This window comes from Channa argus, chromosome 3, assembly GCF_033026475.1.
Source record: "Channa argus isolate prfri chromosome 3, Channa argus male v1.0, whole genome shotgun sequence".
Taxonomy (NCBI): domain Eukaryota; kingdom Metazoa; phylum Chordata; class Actinopteri; order Anabantiformes; family Channidae; genus Channa; species Channa argus.
In genome coordinates, this window is record NC_090199.1 from 14,246,675 (window position 1) to 14,263,797 (window position 17,123).

At 36.7% G+C, this 17,123-nt stretch overlaps 1 protein-coding gene across 3 annotated transcripts; it reads right to left on the reverse strand.

The window, feature by feature from the left end:
• Positions 1-1,050: 1,050 nt before the first annotated feature.
• LOC137123638 (mucin-2) lies at positions 1,051-16,817 on the reverse strand. 3 transcript variants are annotated; one of them, XM_067497680.1, is made up of 28 exons: positions 16,689-16,817; positions 15,769-15,818; positions 15,576-15,602; positions 15,309-15,398; positions 12,512-14,463; positions 12,104-12,168; positions 11,776-11,924; positions 11,567-11,629; positions 10,616-11,328; positions 10,208-10,272; positions 9,880-10,028; positions 9,671-9,733; positions 8,258-9,444; positions 7,849-7,913; positions 7,464-7,612; positions 7,285-7,347; positions 6,578-7,080; positions 6,169-6,233; positions 5,784-5,932; positions 5,606-5,668; positions 4,899-5,401; positions 4,490-4,554; positions 4,105-4,253; positions 3,927-3,989; positions 3,454-3,722; positions 2,689-2,753; positions 2,455-2,594; positions 1,051-2,218 (listed from the first exon to the last, which is right to left on the reverse strand). In XM_067497680.1, exons 2-28 carry the CDS (start codon positions 15,800-15,802, stop codon positions 2,124-2,126), a joined length of 6,963 nt encoding a protein of 2,320 aa, XP_067353781.1. In that variant the 5' UTR covers positions 15,803-15,818; positions 16,689-16,817; the 3' UTR covers positions 1,051-2,123. The 3 variants fall into 3 exon arrangements, with proteins under 3 accessions (XP_067353781.1, XP_067353783.1, XP_067353780.1); XM_067497682.1 differs by having other exon boundaries at positions 8,258-9,432; positions 10,616-11,340; XM_067497679.1 differs by having other exon boundaries at positions 10,616-11,340.
• Between the last annotated feature and the right edge of the window lie 306 nt (positions 16,818-17,123).

The following is a 17,123-nucleotide window of genomic DNA, read 5'->3' on the forward strand; positions in this document are numbered from 1 at the left end:
TCATTGTTATTAAATCTTACAAACTCAATCTTAAATCTTACTCAGATGAAGTTGCTGCAGCTGCTTTACTTCACAGTGACATTAGCAGCAGGTGAAGCTGCTGCATTGTCAGGCCTCTGTCCAGGAGCAGCAGCAATAGCAAGCACGCTAACATTAGCTACCTTTGGCTGTGTCTAATAATTGCCTGATGAGCTAGTTCTCTTTGCTTTCATTGGTTAAGCTGGTTGAACCTATGGTTAGAGTAAGCCAATCAGAGGCAGGGTAGGGGTGGGTCATACAAGCACAGATTGCATTGCCATCTCAGTTTGGAAGTAAATAGCAATAAGCTGTTTCATTGCACAGTCATGGCATTTTGAAATGCAATTGATTTAGCTTTCATTTAACATTTTCATCAAAATAATTCAAACTGAATTGAGGTTGAATTGCCACATTGCATATTGGATTGCAAATTGCAAAGTGGATTATAAAATTGCATGGCCAAATTGAACATTGAATGGCCATTTGCCTTTATGAGTCTTTCTGACTTCCATACAATCATTAGTTTAAGTCTTTAGCCATAATTCAATGTCATTTGATTACCTTTGAGCATTCTGTGTTGGGCTTTTGGGGCTGGATGCCTCCAGTTCTAAGGAGAGTTGCCCTTGTTTTATCTTCTTTTGTACAGAACTAGTGTAGAACGTTTACACCAAGAAAGTGTAAAGTTTTTTTGTAGCCCCTTCCATTTGCATGCAAATGACTAATTCTTGTCTGAGATCACTTTGTGGTGCAGGTTATTCTAGGGATAACCTCATAAGCACAATCAAAATGTTTCTATGAAAACATTATAGCTTATTGTTTTTTTTTCTTAGTTACAAAAGATTTAGGTTTTACTTAACTGTACTTAATAACTTTTGCCATAACATATTAAATCTGATATAGATATTAATTTTATAAATCTGTAATTTGAAATCGTATTTTTTTTAATGCCACGGTAATTCCAAGTTAAAATCTGCCTTACATTTGAACATTTTTTTATTTTATTTTGAGAATAATAAGAAGTCATAGTCAAAGTCATTTTAAAGATAATAGTTTAATACCTACAATAAACATAATAAACATACCCCATTTCAAAGAATACACAAAGAATAGATATTAAACAGCTGTTGAAATCTTTCTAAAATAATAGTACCTTGATATTTTATAAAGTGTCACGCATTAAAGGTAATTCCATACCCGTAGTATTCACTTTATGCTTTGTAATTCTTGAAAACCCAACATTATTATCACTGTATTTAAATACACAACATTTTCTGTATTGCTATAACATGACAAGTAAATTAACGTTATATAAATATAAATGGCATCCTGCTGAGTTATAAAAACATTTTATTTGAAATTATTAATAATATATTCTAATATATTTGTTGACAATTTTGTGTTGATATGTTGACAGTGGATGCAAAAAATAGAATATGCATTAGAAGCATTTACAAATCAATACATTAATTGGTATCAAATGTTACTTTTTATTTTGAATAAATCATAATGTAGGTACACATTTTTCATCAGAAATCTACTTTAACTTTTTAGAATACACTCCTGGATTGATTTTCTTACTTTAATTGATTTAAAAAAAATCATACATTGTTATACTGTAAGGTTTAGGCGTAAGTTTGCAAAATGATCCAGGAGTACATTTAAAGAAGTTATAGTAAATTAATGAAAATGACAAAAGTGCAAAAGTTTGCATCTCCCTTGATAAATTATTTAATAATTAACTGTAATTAATTTCTGCTGAAACAACAGTAGTACTATCTAAAAGTGGAATTAGTCATTATAATGATGAAGACATTTTTTGTTTTATTCTTTTTTCCATTTTAAAAGAAGTGGATGCTAACTTTTTCACACACCTGTTATGTAAGATAAGGAAAAAGCAAAGCAGAACCAAAAAAACAAAACAAAAAGCTTTTTCATTTTTAAACATGTAGCACATCTTTTTACCTCACGACACCATGCTGGTAAATCTCATAATGCACACTTGGTATATTTTCTGTTTTGGGTTTGTTGGTACTTTACTTCCCCAACAATAATTGATAGTAAAAGCTACTGAATCAGGACTGCGCATCCATCTTGGGTGTTGGCTATTAGTCTATCAGCATCTGTGCCGCAGCCAGTAGTGTTACTGAAAATACTACCAGTGAGCCCATTGAGGCCCGAGCATTACTGCTTGCTGATGACTCTGAAATATTAGAAAAAGCAATATTAATGAGTTAGTCTGTGGACTAAAGGTAACTTCAAAAACTTTGAATACATTTTACATAACCTAAAACTGTTAGCTTCCTTTTGTATTTTAAATTGACCAGGGAATTACAAAATATAACATTTTAACATACATTAACATTCAATTATTTAGCAGAACAATAACAATAAACCACAAATTTGTGATATTAGGCTTTTAAGTTAGCAATAACTTACGTGCAGAAACACTGCCCGGTATCACGTTCAGGGAGCTGTTTTTGAGTTCACTGCCAAAAGCTGCAGTTGCAGCGCTTGCTGGCGGAACTGAGTTTTTATCTTGAAACACTAGAGTCATGTTTGTGATTACGGATCCACTCCTACAGTGACGAAGAGAGAAATCAATAATTTGTCAAAATAACAGTCTGGTACATGTCTAGTAAAAATAAGTTGGTGATTGTAATTTTGTCTTACTTGAATGAAAGAACACGAGAGCGAAGGTAGGTTGATCCGTACAGTTTTTTACCAATTATGTTTATCTGAAAATGAAAATTATTGTCATTAGTTATATTTTAGAACAAGCATCAACAAGATCTTTTTACTAATGTAAACACGTTATTGTTCTTAAACAAGTGTTATTAGGCATGGAAACATGGGCTCAACCACAAATAAGAGAACCTTGATAGTTTGCTGAAAGAAGAAAATTAAAATAAGAAAATACGTTAATATTGACAATACCCCATATATTTTTTCTATTTGTATTTAATATTAATATTAATATTTATTTTATCTTTCATGTATACAAATTTCAAAATAGTAAGCAAATGTGTTGTCCAATGTGTTTGGCTTAGCCTTAATTATGTTTTGCTTCTGAGATCAGACTGCATTACCAAAATACTCAAATAATACAATAAGAAAAAAGAAATAAGAGCAATTTTCAAGAATACAATGAATTAGTTATTTTTGTCTTCAACTAAACTTTATGAGGATACAGATTTTCTAATCTACAAAATCTACAAAAGTATTTAGTGGTGCTGATCAGATTTATTGCCAAAATTAAAACATTAGTTGAATATGTTCAACTTTTAGACAATTAGATTTTTTTTAATTTAGTTGCTTCTCTATTTTATTCTCATGGACTATTATTGTTACTAATTTTAATTTATTAATATTATTTGAATCAATTATCAGTTTATTTGCTGAAACAGTTCATTGTTAGAAATAGTGTAGACATCTTACCTGCCCAACCACTGTTTTTGCTAAAGACTGAAAGGCATCTGAGGTTGAGATAGAGAGATCTGGTGAAAATATTCGGTCGATACTAAATGAAAGACCAAGGGATCCTTCACTGGATGTAGGTCCACTTGTTGATGCTGTGGTAGTGGTAGCTTCAGTAGCAGTAGAAGTTGCTGTAGTGGTGGGGGTGGTGGTAGTAGTGACATTAGGAGCATTAGAGAGAGTTGTAGCAGCAGCTGTAGTTCCACTGACTGGTGATGAGGTGGTGTTGACTGGTAATGGAATTTATATTTCAAAAGTCAAACAAATGGCACAACTGATGAACAGTATATTAATAATGACATTTATTCTATTTTAATTATAATTTGGGTAAGTTACACAGAATTGTGACAATTATATTGTGTTTGCATTGGGTTTTGATTAAGTGATTAAGATAGATAGTCCAAACACATGGACGAGTTGTGTCACAATAATACCTGGTGATGCAGTTGTGTTCAGTGTTGAAGGTCCTGCTGTAGTTTCAGTGGTTGCCGACACAACTGAAAAAAAAATGCTATATTTTATCGGGTTGTTGTATTGGTTGTCAGCGTACTTACAAGCTCTGCCAGTAACTACTTACAAAATTCAACATTTTGTAATGACATAAAGTCTTACCAGTTGCATTAATGGATGATGTGTTGACATTGAGGGAAAAGTTAGCGCTGGAAGCAGCAGTCTGCAAAGTTTCAACCACAGAACTGATATTTGGTAGTGTTGTCTCATTATTGAATATCAGGTCAGCATCCACCACAATGGATCCTTGTCTGTAACAGAAAGACATTGTCATTTTTCTTATAGTGTAAGCCTTTTCTGGCTATTCAGGTAACAAAATGTTCATCACAACTTTGCTAATATTGGTGATAAATATAACATATGTCAGGTAACAATTAAAAATGGTTCAATAAATTAAATCCATTTTCATGAACAACCTAAGAAAGGGTAAATTAGCAATCAAGTATAAAATATTTTATAAAGAGTAATAGTAAAAAATATTTTATACCTGAATTTTTTGATGACAGTTCTGCTGAAGCTACGTCCATATCTTAGTGAGTAGACATTATCGAGCTGTGAATGAATGAGAGTTCATGACTTTTTAAAAAGAGACTTCTTTCTTTGCAGCCATAATAATCTTATGATGGGCTTGTTTTTTTATTTTTAAATGTGTATACGACATCTGTTAGAACTCAGAATTACTGAATATTCTGGTATGCCCATGTCTTTCCTTCATTCTTCTTTTCATATTTTAAAACAATCATTTTATAACCATATTTCTGTTAACACATTTCCATGTTACATTGTCTTGAGACAACTCTTTGCCACCTCATGGATAAGTACTGTTTTTGATTAAATTGTGATGATTATCCTAAAACAGTGTCCATTTAAGGTTTGGAATCAGGTTATGAACTTACTGCTGTGGAAACGCGGTCTTTTAACTTGTTGAACTCTGGAGAAGACTGGTTTTCGAGCTGTGGTGTAAATTGTTCATTTAACTTGAATCCCAAATTAATAGTTGGTGGCTGTGGTGGTAGGGAAGGTGTTGTGGTAGCGACAATTATTGGTGGAGAAGTCGTACTGACTGCTGTTGGGGTTGAGTTGACTGGTGGAGAGGATCCATTTATGGGTGGAGTAGTTGCATTGAGTGGTGGAGAGGTTGCATTGATTGGTGGGGAGGTTCCATTCACAGGTGGAGTGGTTGCATTGACTGGTGGAGATGTTGCATTGATTGGTGGGGAGGTTGCGTTGATTGGTGGGGAGGTTCCATTCACAGGTGGAGTGGTTGCATTGACTGGTGGAGATGTTGCATTGATTGGTGGGGAGGTTGCGTTGATTGGTGGGGAGGTTCCATTCACAGCTGGAGTGGTTGCATTGAGCGGTGGAGAGGTTCCATTGATTGGTGGGGAGGTGGTGTTGACTGGTAATGGAATTTATATTTCAAAAGTCAAACAAATGGCACAACCGATGAACAGTATATTAATAATGACATTTATTCTATTTTAATTATAATTTGGGTAAGTTACACAGAATTGTGACAATTATATTGTGTTTGCATTGGGTTTTGATTAAGTGATTAAGATAGATAGTCCAAACACATGGAGGAGTTGTGTCACAATAATACCTGGTGATGCAGTTGTGTTCAGTGTTGAAGGTCCTGCTGTAGTTTCAGTGGTTGCCGACACAACTGAAAAAAAAATTCTATATTTTATCGAGTTGTTGTATTGGTTGTCAGCGTACTTACAAGCTCTGCCAGTAACTACTTACAAAATTCAACATTTTGTAATGACATAAAGTCTTACCAGTTGCATTAATGGATGATGTGTTGACATTGAGGGAAAAGTTAGAGCTGGAAGCAGCAGTCTGCAAAGTTTCAACCACAGAACTGATATTTGGTAGTGTTGTCTCATTATTGAATATCAGGTCAGCATCCACCACAATGGATCCTTGTCTGTAACAGAAAGACATTGTCATTTTTCTTATAGTGTAAGCCTTTTCTGGCTATTCAGGTAACAAAATGTTCATCACAACTTTGCTAATATTGGTGATAAATATAACATATGTCAGGTAACAATTAAAAATGGTTCAATAAATTAAATCCATTTTCATGAACAACCTAAGAAAGGGTAAATTAGCAATCAAGTATAAAATATTTTATAAAGAGTAATAGTAAAAAATATTTTATACCTGAATTTTTTGATGACAGTTCTGCTGAAGCTACGTCCATATCTTAGTGAGTAGACATTATCGAGCTGTGAATGAATGAGAGTTCATGACTTTTTAAAAAGAGACTTCTTTCTTTGCAGCCATAATAATCTTATGATGGGCTTGTTTTTTTATTTTTAAATGTGTATAGGACATCTGTTAGAACTCAGAATTACTAAATATTCTGGTATGCCCATGTCTTTCCTTCATTCTTCTTTTCATATTTTAAAACAATCATTTTATAACCATATTTCTGTTAACACATTTCCATGTTACATTGTCTTGAGACAACTCTTTGCCAACTCATGGATAAGTACTGTTTTTGATTAAATTGTGATGATTATCCTAAAACAGTGTCCATTTAAGGTTTGGAATCAGGTTATGAACTTACTGCTGTGGAAACGCGGTCTTTTAACTTGTTGAACTCTGGAGAAGACTGGTTTTCGAGCTGTGGTGTAAATTGTTCATTTAACTTGAATCCCAAATTAATAGTTGGTGGCTGTGGTGGTAGGGAAGGTGTTGTGGTAGCGACAATTATTGGTGGAGAAGTCGTACTGACTGCTGTTGGGGTTGAGTTGACTGGTGGAGAGGATCCATTTATGGGTGGAGTAGTTGCATTGAGTGGTGGAGAGGTTGCATTGATTGGTGGGGAGGTTCCATTCACAGGTGGAGTGGTTGCATTGACTGGTGGAGATGTTGCATTGATTGGTGGGGAGGTTGCGTTGATTGGTGGGGAGGTTCCATTCACAGGTGGAGTGGTTGCATTGACTGGTGGAGATGTTGCATTGATTGGTGGGGAGGTTGCGTTGATTGGTGGGGAGGTTCCATTCACAGCTGGAGTGGTTGCATTGAGCGGTGGAGAGGTTCCATTGATTGGTGGGGAGGTGGTGTTGACTGGTAATGGAATTTATATTTCAAAAGTCAAACAAATGGCACAACCGATGAACAGTATATTAATAATGACATTTATTCTATTTTAATTATAATTTGGGTAAGTTACACAGAATTGTGACAATTATATTGTGTTTGCATTGGGTTTTGATTAAGTGATTAAGATAGATAGTCCAAACACATGGAGGAGTTGTGTCACAATAATACCTGGTGATGCAGTTGTGTTCAGTGTTGAAGGTCCTGCTGTAGTTTCAGTGGTTGCCGACACAACTGAAAAAAAAAATTCTATATTTTATCGAGTTGTTGTATTGGTTGTCAGCGTACTTACAAGCTCTGCCAGTAACTACTTACAAAATTCAACATTTTGTAATGACATAAAGTCTTACCAGTTGCATTAATGGATGATGTGTTGACATTGAGGGAAAAGTTAGAGCTGGAAGCAGCAGTCTGCAAAGTTTCAACCACAGAACTGATATTTGGTAGTGTTGTCTCATTATTGAATATCAGGTCAGCATCCACCACAATGGATCCTTGTCTGTAACAGAAAGACATTGTCATTTTTCTTATAGTGTAAGCCTTTTCTGGCTATTCAGGTAACAAAATGTTCATCACAACTTTGCTAATATTGGTGATAAATATAACATATGTCAGGTAACAATTAAAAATGATTCAATAAATTAAATCCATTTTCATGAACAACCTAAGAAAGGGTAAATTAGCAATCAAGTATAAAATATTTTATAAAGAGTAATAGTAAAAAATATTTTATACCTGAATTTTTTGATGACAGTTCTGCTGAAGCTACGTCCATATCTTAGTGAGTAGACATTATCGAGCTGTGAATGAATGAGAGTTCATGACTTTTTAAAAAGAGACTTCTTTCTTTGCAGCCATAATAATCTTATGATGGGCTTGTTTTTTTATTTTTAAATGTGTATAGGACATCTGTTAGAACTCAGAATTACTAAATATTCTGGTATGCCCATGTCTTTCCTTCATTCTTCTTTTCATATTTTAAAACAATCATTTTATAACCATATTTCTGTTAACACATTTCCATGTTACATTGTCTTGAGACAACTCTTTGCCACCTCATGGATAAGTACTGTTTTTGATTAAATTGTGATGATTATCCTAAAACAGTGTCCATTTAAGGTTTGGAATCAGGTTATGAACTTACTGCTGTGGAAACGCGGTCTTTTAACTTGTTGAACTCTGGAGAAGACTGGTTTTCGAGCTGTGGTGTAAATTGTTCATTTAACTTGAATCCCAAATTAATAGTTGGTGGCTGTGGTGGTAGGGAAGGTGTTGTGGTAGCGACAATTATTGGTGGAAAAGTCGTGCTGACTGCTGTTGGGGTTGAGTTGACTGGTGGAGAGGATCCATTTATGGGTGGAGTAGTTGCATTGAGTGGTGGAGAGGTTGCATTGATTGGTGGGGAGGTTCCATTCACAGGTGGAGTGGTTGCGTTGAGTGCTGGAGAGGTTGCATTGATTGGTGGGGAGGTTGCGTTGATTGGTTTTGATGTTCCATTGATTGGTGGGGAGGTTCCATTCACAGGTGGAGAGGTTGCATTGATTGGTGGGGTGGTTGCGTTGATTGGGTTTGATGTTGCATTGATTGGTGGGGAGGTTCCATTCACAGGTGGCGTGGTTGTGTTGAGTGGTGGAGAGGTTGCATTGATTGGTAGGGAGGTTCCATTCACAGGTGGAGTGGTTGCATTGACTGGTGGAGATGTTGCATTGATTGGTGGGGAGGTTGCGTTGATTGGTGGGGAGGTTCCATTCACAGCTGGAGTGGTTGCATTGAGCGGTGGAGAGGTTCCATTGATTGGTGGGGAGGTTGCGTTGATTGGTGGGGAGGTTGCGTTGATTGGTGGGGAAGTTCCATTCACAGGCGGAGTGGTTGCGTTGAGTGGTGGAGACGTTGCATTGATTGGTGGAGAAGTTGCATTGATTGGTGGAGAGGTTGCATTGATTGGTGGAGAGGTTGCATTGATTGGTGGGGAGGTTCCATTCACAGGTGGAGTTGTTGCATTGAGTGGTGGAGAGGTTGCATTGATTGGTGGGGAGGTTGCGTTGATTGGTGGGGAGGTTCCATTAACAGGTGGAGTGGTTGCGTTGAGTGATGGAGAGGTTGCATTGATTGGTGGGGAGGTTGTGTTGATTGGTGGGGAGGTTCCATTCACAGGTGGAGTTGTTGCGTTGAGTGGTGGAGAGGTTGCATTGATTGGTGGAGAGGTTGCATTGATTGGTGGAGAGGTTGCATTGATTGGTGGGGAGGTTGCGTTGATCGGTGGGGAGGTTCCATTCACAGGTGGAGTGGTTGCGTTGAGTGATGGAGTGGTTGCATTAACTGGAGGAGAGGCTGAGTTAAGTGGTGCCATTAATTTTTTAAAAGTCAATTAAAAAAAACAGCTCATGTACAGTATATAATTACTGTTAGTTACTGTATTTTACATTGTCACTGAAAGTTAAATTATCATTTAAGTAACTTACACTGGATTGTGATAATTACATTGTAATTGTGTTGGGTAACATTTAAAATGATTTGTTCACTTCAAACACATTGACCAGTTGTGTCACAATAATACCTGGTGATGCAGTTGTGTTCAGTGGTGAAGGTTCTGCTGTAGTTGGAGCGGGTGCCAACACAACTGAAAAAAAAATTGTTGATTGTGTTTTTTTTTACACATATGCTTGTCAGCATACAAACTTTTTCTTATCTTCTAAACTTAGTCTTATTCATCTATTCTATTTACTTAAAAATTCAACATTTTGTCATGACATAATAAAGTCTTACCAGTTGCACTAATGGATGATGTGTTGACAGTGAGGGAAAAGTTAGAGCTGGAAGCAGCAGTCTGCAAAGTGTCAGTCACAGAACTGGCATTTGGTAGTGTTGTCACATTATTGAATATCAACTCAGCATCCACCACAATGGATCCTTCACTGTAACAGAAAGACGTTGTCATTTTTCTAATGTTGTAAGCCTTTTTTGGCTATCGAGGTAACAAAGTGTTCGTATGGTTCAATAAATTAAATCAGTTTTCATTAACAACAAAAGAAATGATAAATTAGCAATCAAGTATAAACAAATTTATAAAAAGTAATAGCAAAATATTTCATACCTGAATCCTTTGATGACAGTTCGGTTGAAGCTACTTCCATATTTTTGTGAGTAGACATTATCGAGCTGTGAATGAATGAGAGTTCATGACTTTTTAAAAAGAGACTTCTTTCTTTGCAGCCATGATAATCATATGTTGGGCTTGTTTTATTTTCTCAAATGTGTATAGGTCATTTGTTAGAACTCAAAATGACTAAATATTCTGGTATGCCCATGTCTTTCCTTCATTCTTCTTTTCATATTTTAAAACAATCATTTTATAACCATATTTCTGTTAACATATTTCCATGTTACATTGTCTTAAGACAACTCTTTGCTACCTCATGGATAAGTTCTGTTTTTGATTAAATTGTGAGGATTTTCCTATAAACGTGTCCATTTAAGGTTTGGAATCAGGTTATGAACTTACTGCTGTGGAAATGCTGTTTTTTAACTGGATGAACTCTGGAGTGGACTGGTTTTTGAGCGCTGGTGTAAATTGTTCATCTAACTTGAATCCCAAATTAATAGTTGGTGGCTGTGGTGGTGGGGAAGGTGTTGTGGTAGAGATAATTATTGGTGGAGAAGTCGTGTTGACTGGTGTTGGGGTTGAGTTGACTGGTGGAGATGATCCATTTACGGGTGGAGTAGTTGCGTTGAGTGATGGAGAGGTTGCATTGATTGGTGGGGAGGTTGCGTTGATTGGTGGGGAGGTTCCATTCACAGGTGGAGTGGTTGCGTTGAGTGGTGGAGACGTTGCATTGATTGGTGGAGAGGTTGCATTGATTGGTGGGGAAGTTGCAGTGATTGGTGGAGAGGTTGCATTGATTGGTGGGGAGGTTCCATTCACAGGTGGAGTTGTTGCCTCTAGTGGTTGAGAGGTTGCATTGATTGGTGGGGAAGTTCCATTCACAGGTGGAGTGGTTGCGTTGAGTGGTGGGGAAGTTGTGTTGATTGGTGGGGAGGTTCCATTCACAGGTGGAGTTGTTGCGTTGAGTGGTGGAGAGGTTGCATTGATTGGTGGAGAGGTTGCATTGATTGGTGGAGAGGTTGCATTGATTGGTGGGGAGGTTGCGTTGATTGGTGGGGAGGTTCCATTCACAGGTGGAGTGGTTGCGTTGAGTGATGGAGTGGTTGCATTAACTGGAGGAGAGGCTGAGTTAAGTGGTGCCATTAATTTTTTAAAAGTCAATTAAAAAAAACAGCTCATGTACAGTATATAATTACTGTTAGTTACTGTATTTTACATTGTCACTGAAAGTTAAATTATCATTTAAGTAACTTACACTGGATTGTGATAATTACATTGTAATTGTGTTGGGTAACATTTAAAATGATTTGTTCACTTCAAACACATTGACCAGTTTTGTCACAATAATACCTGGTGATGCAGTTGTGTTCAGTGGTGAAGGTTCTGCTGTAGTTGGAGCGGGTGCCAACACAACTGAAAAAAAAATTGTTGATTGTGTTTTTTTTTACACATATGCTTGTCAGCATACAAACTTTTTCTTATCTTCTAAACTTAGTCTTATTCATCTATTCTATTTACTTAAAAATTCAACATTTTGTCATGACATAATAAAGTCTTACCAGTTGCACTAATGGATGATGTGTTGACAGTGAGGGAAAAGTTAGAGCTGGAAGCAGCAGTCTTCAAAGTGTCAGTCACAGAACTGGCATTTGGTAGTGTTGTCACATTATTGAATATCAACTCAGCATCCACCACAATGGATCCTTCACTGTAACAGAAAGACGTTGTCATTTTTCTAATGTTGTAAGCCTTTTTTGGCTATCGAGGTAACAAAGTGTTCGTATGGTTCAATAAATTAAATCAGTTTTCATTAACAACAAAAGAAATGATAAATTAGCAATCAAGTATAAACAAATTTATAAAAAGTAATAGCAAAATATTTCATACCTGAATCCTTTGATGACAGTTCGGTTGAAGCTACTTCCATATTTTTGTGAGTAGACATTATCGAGCTGTGAATGAATGAGAGTTCATGACTTTTTAAAAAGAGGCTTCTTTCTTTGCAGCCATGATAATCATATGTTGGGCTTGTTTTATTTTCTCAAATGTGTATAGGTCATTTGTTAGAACTCAAAATGACTAAATATTCTGGTATGCCCATGTCTTTCCTTCATTCTTCTTTTCATATTTTAAAACAATCATTTTATAACCATATTTCTGTTAACATATTTCCATGTTACATTGGCTTAAGACAACTCTTTGCTACCTCATGGATAAGTACTGTTTTTGATTAAATTGTGAGGATTTTCCTATAAATGTGTCCATTTAAGGTTTGGAATCAGGTTATGAACTTACTGCTGTGGAAATGCTGTTTTTTAACTGGATGAACTCTGGAGTGGACTGGTTTTTGAGCGCTGGTGTAAATTGTTCATCTAACTTGAATCCCAAATTAATAGTTGGTGGCTGTGGTGGTGGGGAAGGTGTTGTGGTAGAGATAATTATTGGTGGAGAAGTCGTGTTGACTGGTGTTGGGGTTGAGTTGACTGGTGGAGATGATCCATTTACGGGTGGAGTAGTTGCGTTGAGTGATGGAGAAGTTGCATTGATTGGTGGGGAGGTTGCGTTGATTGGTGGGGAGGTTCCATTCACAGGTGGAGTGGTTGCGTTGAGTGGTGGAGACGTTGCATTGATTGGTGGGGAAGTTCCATTCACAGGTGGAGTAGTTGAGTTGAGTGATGGAGAGGTTGTGTTGGCTGGTGGGGAAGTTTCATTGACTCCTGAGGAGTTTCCATTCACAGGTGAAGTAGTTGAGATGAGTGATGGAGAGGTTGTGTTGGCTGGTGGGGAAGTTTCATTGACTCCTGAGGAGTTTCCATTGTCAGGTGAAGTAGTTGAGTTGAGTGATGGAGAGGTTGTGTTGGCTGGTGGGGAAGTTTCATTGACTCCTGAGGAGTTTCCATTCACAGGTGAAGTAGTTGAGTTGAGTGATGGAGAGGTTGTGTTGGCTGGTGGGGAAGTTTCATTGACTCCTGAGGAGTTTCCATTGTCAGGTGAAGTAGTTGAGATGAGTGATGGAGAGGTTGTGTTGGCTGGTGGGGACGTTTCATTGACTCCTGAGGAGTTTCCATTGTCAGGTGAAGTAGTAGAGTTGAGTGATGGAGAGGTTGTGTTGGCTGGTGGGGAAGTTTCATTGACTCCTGAGGAGTTTTCATTCACAGGTGAAGTAGTTGAGATGAGTGATGGAGAGGTTGTGTTGGCTGGTGGGGAAGTTTCATTGACTCCTGAGGAGTTTCCATTCACAGGTGAAGTAGTTGAGATGAGTGATGGAGAGGTTGTGTTGGCTGGTGGGGAAGTTTCATTGACTCCTGAGGAGTTTCCATTGTCAGGTGAAGTAGTTGAGTTGAGTGATGGAGAGGTTGTGTTGGCTGGTGGGGAAGTTTCATTGACTCCTGAGGAGTTTCCATTGTCAGGTGAAGTAGTTGAGTTGAGTGATGGAGAGGTTGTGTTGGCTGGTGGGGAAGTTTCATTGACTCCTGAGGAGTTTCCATTGTCAGGTGAAGTAGTTGAGATGAGTGATGGAGAGGTTGTGTTGGCTGGTGGGGACGTTTCATTGACTCCTGAGGAGTTTCCATTGTCAGGTGAAGTAGTAGAGTTGAGTGATGGAGAGGTTGTGTTGGCTGGTGGGGAAGTTTCATTGACTCCTGAGGAGTTTTCATTCACAGGTGAAGTAGTTGAGATGAGTGATGGAGAGGTTGTGTTGGCTGGTGGGGAAGTTTCATTGACTCCTGAGGAGTTTCCATTCACAGGTGAAGTAGTTGAGATGAGTGATGGAGAGGTTGTGTTGGCTGGTGGGGAAGTTTCATTGACTCCTGAGGAGTTTCCATTGTCAGGTGAAGTAGTTGAGTTGAGTGATGGAGAGGTTGTGTTGGCTGGTGGGGAAGTTTCATTGACTCCTGAGGAGTTTCCATTGTCAGGTGAAGTAGTTGAGTTGAGTGATGGAGAGGTTGTGTTGGCTGGTGGGGAAGTTTCATTGACTCCTGAGGTGTTTTCATTCACAGGTGAAGTAGTTGAGTTGAGTGATGGAGAGGTTGTGTTGGCTGGTGGGGACGTTTCATTGACTCCTGAGGAGTTTCCATTGTCAGGTGAAGTAGTAGAGTTGAGTGATGGAGAGGTTGTGTTGGCTGGTGGGGAAGTTTCATTGACTCCTGAGGAGTTTCCATTGTCAGGTGAAGTAGTAGAGTTGAGTGATGGAGAGGTTGTGTTGTCTGACACTGAAGTTTCATTGACTCCAGAGGTGTTTGTGTTTTCTATTAGCAAAGCCACATAAATATTAATATATACATGTTAATAACAATATGTCTTTGGTATTGCATAATTTTATGGTTATATAAAATAAATACATTCATGGTACCCTATAATGAATCATGCATTACTGGAGGCTACTTTAAGTTTTCTACAAGTATGATTATGTAGTGCAATAATAAATGTAACTGCAATAATATTGCAGTGCATGTTTAAATAATAATAAATAATAATAAAAATGTTTGCTTGGCACATGAAGCAATCAAGAAGCTAAGAGCATTGACGAACAAGCTCTATCATGCACTTGCCCCTACAGGTTGAGAAAAATGTCTGCCTACCCTGGACCTTGTTTCTAGTCCTATTTCAGGTTCTCCAATAGATGGCAGCAGCAGACCTCAAATTCAGGCTTGATGACAAGCAGATAGACTGTCTCACTCTCATTTGTCATCTCACAACATGAATTGACAAGAGGCACAGGTAAAGCTTGCTCCAGTTCTGATTAAGGGTGAGTCTATTCTCAAACATGTTGGACACAGAAATTGAGTTCATGAGACCCTCAGAAAGAGGAAAGATCATGAAGAGTACCACTGACTTGTCCAAGAGCTACGCATAGATGATAGTCAGTTCATGCCAGTGTGTAATCATCTATGAATTCATGGCTTATTTTAAGATGAGTCCAGGACAGTAGGGCAATCTGCTGTCACCTATTAGGCCTCCATTTTGTTACACTACATGTCATTTTTATGCAATTTTCCTAAAATTAAAGTTGTTTTTGTAAATTTCACACTTATGCCTTGTCTTGGCAATTTTCCTGGCACCAATAAAACAGATTTATGCCGGTGTATCTTACCTGCTGGCTTACTAGTTCCCACTAGATCAGGTGAAGTACTTGAGTTGACTGGTGAAGAGGTTGTGTTGGCTGACACAGTTCCATTGAGTTCTGGGGAGGTTGCATAAATGTATGGTTATATAAAATAAATGAATACATGGTACCCTATAATGAATCATGTGGTACTGGAGGCTACTTTTCTAGATTTCTAGAAGTATGATTATTTAGTGAATTGTTTAGGTTAGGGTTCGGGCACCAATAGAACAGATTTATGTTGGTGCATCTTACCTTGTGACTCAGCAGTTCCCACTAGTCCTGCAGAGAAAAATTGTCACAAAATCAGGTTGAAGTCTGATAAATTCAACATAGTGTTATTTTTGGAAATAAAAGAAACAATCACTAACAAAATAAATCAAATCTCTCCCTTTCTCTATTTCTCTCTGCCTCTTACACTCTTAAAGAGAAAAACACTAACAAATACCTGCTAATAGGAAAAGGAAAAGGAAAGGATCCATCCTCCAAGTTAGTTTCCTGTAAAATAATATGAAAACAATTAAAATATCAAACACAGACAAATACAATGATACAACACAAATGTCATCTATCCTCAATCAGTTATGATACTATATTCCGGAAGCCCTTATGTTATAGCAATATTATATGTTATCAAAACAAACAAACAAACAAACAACAAATCAATATTACATGAGTGTCTGTGCTGAACTGAATTTCTATCTTTCCCTCTGTTTATACTAAAGTTAGAAGCCATGTTAAATTTTCCAACAATAGAAATTTGTTTTTCAAATCACCAGTTCCCTAACAAAATAAATATGTGAAAAATTTGATGCTCTTAACTGACACTGCAAAATAATCTTTACTCATTATATCCAGTTTTATCTTAAAATATATCATTATATATATATATATATATATATATATATATATATATATATATATATATATATATATATATATATATATATATATATATATATATATATATATATATATATAAAAAGCATTAATAATAATTAATGCTGTTCAGGTTTTTCTTTTTAGCAATATGCCATCTGATGGAAAACAAAGTCAGCTGAAGCTAATGACTGAAAACCAAGTTAATTACAAAATGCCACTGAAAACAGCACAAATATCAAAGAAAAAGCCATATCAGACATTATGAGATTAGAAAACTTTTCAATGAGCTTAAATGCAAATAATTCATATTCACACAGCTGAATTCATGGTCACATAAAATAGTACTTAAAACCACAGACTCAAACACGATCCATACATATTTCTGTAATAAACATTAAAAATATATATAATTAATTAATAAAAAATAAATGAAAAGGAAATTCTATTTTAAATGATTACTTGCATATAGCACTGTCATTTTCTTACCCCAGTGGAATCCTATGTAAGTCCAACTTTGCTGCAGTTATATTCGCAGCAGTTCAGCTCCCACTTTGAAAGAACCTTACCCTTTTGAGTCAAAAGATAAAATGAAGTGTCTGGGTTTTTGTCAGACAAGTAACTCATACTTTTACAAACTTGTGACGCAAGTTGCTGGACTTGTATTGCGGCCTTTTCATTGTTGAATCAATGACATGTTGAAAGAATTAGGTTGGGCTCAAGGTACTTGCAAAATGGGCAGCTTGGGCAAAGAAACAATCCTTGCTATTTCAAACATGTATGATAATCCAAATACTTGCAAAACATAACTTGATGAATCTATCTACATGTTTCATCATAAATAATCAACATAAGCCTGTTTACTATATTTTATGTTTTTATGCAACTAAACTGCAAATGCAATAAGATTTTTGTATGGAGCTT

Coding starts and splice junctions, on each gene's coding strand:
- LOC137123638 (XM_067497679.1), bottom strand. CDS start 15,802: ATGGATCCTTTCCTTTTCCTTTTCCTATTAGCAG. Junction 11,925..12,103: donor ACTGTCATCAAAGGATTCAG/GTATGAAATATT, acceptor TTTCTGTTACAG/TGAAGGATCCATTGTGGTGG. Junction 9,734..9,879: donor ATCATCCATTAGTGCAACTG/GTAAGACTTTAT, acceptor TTTTTTTTTCAG/TTGTGTTGGCACCCGCTCCA.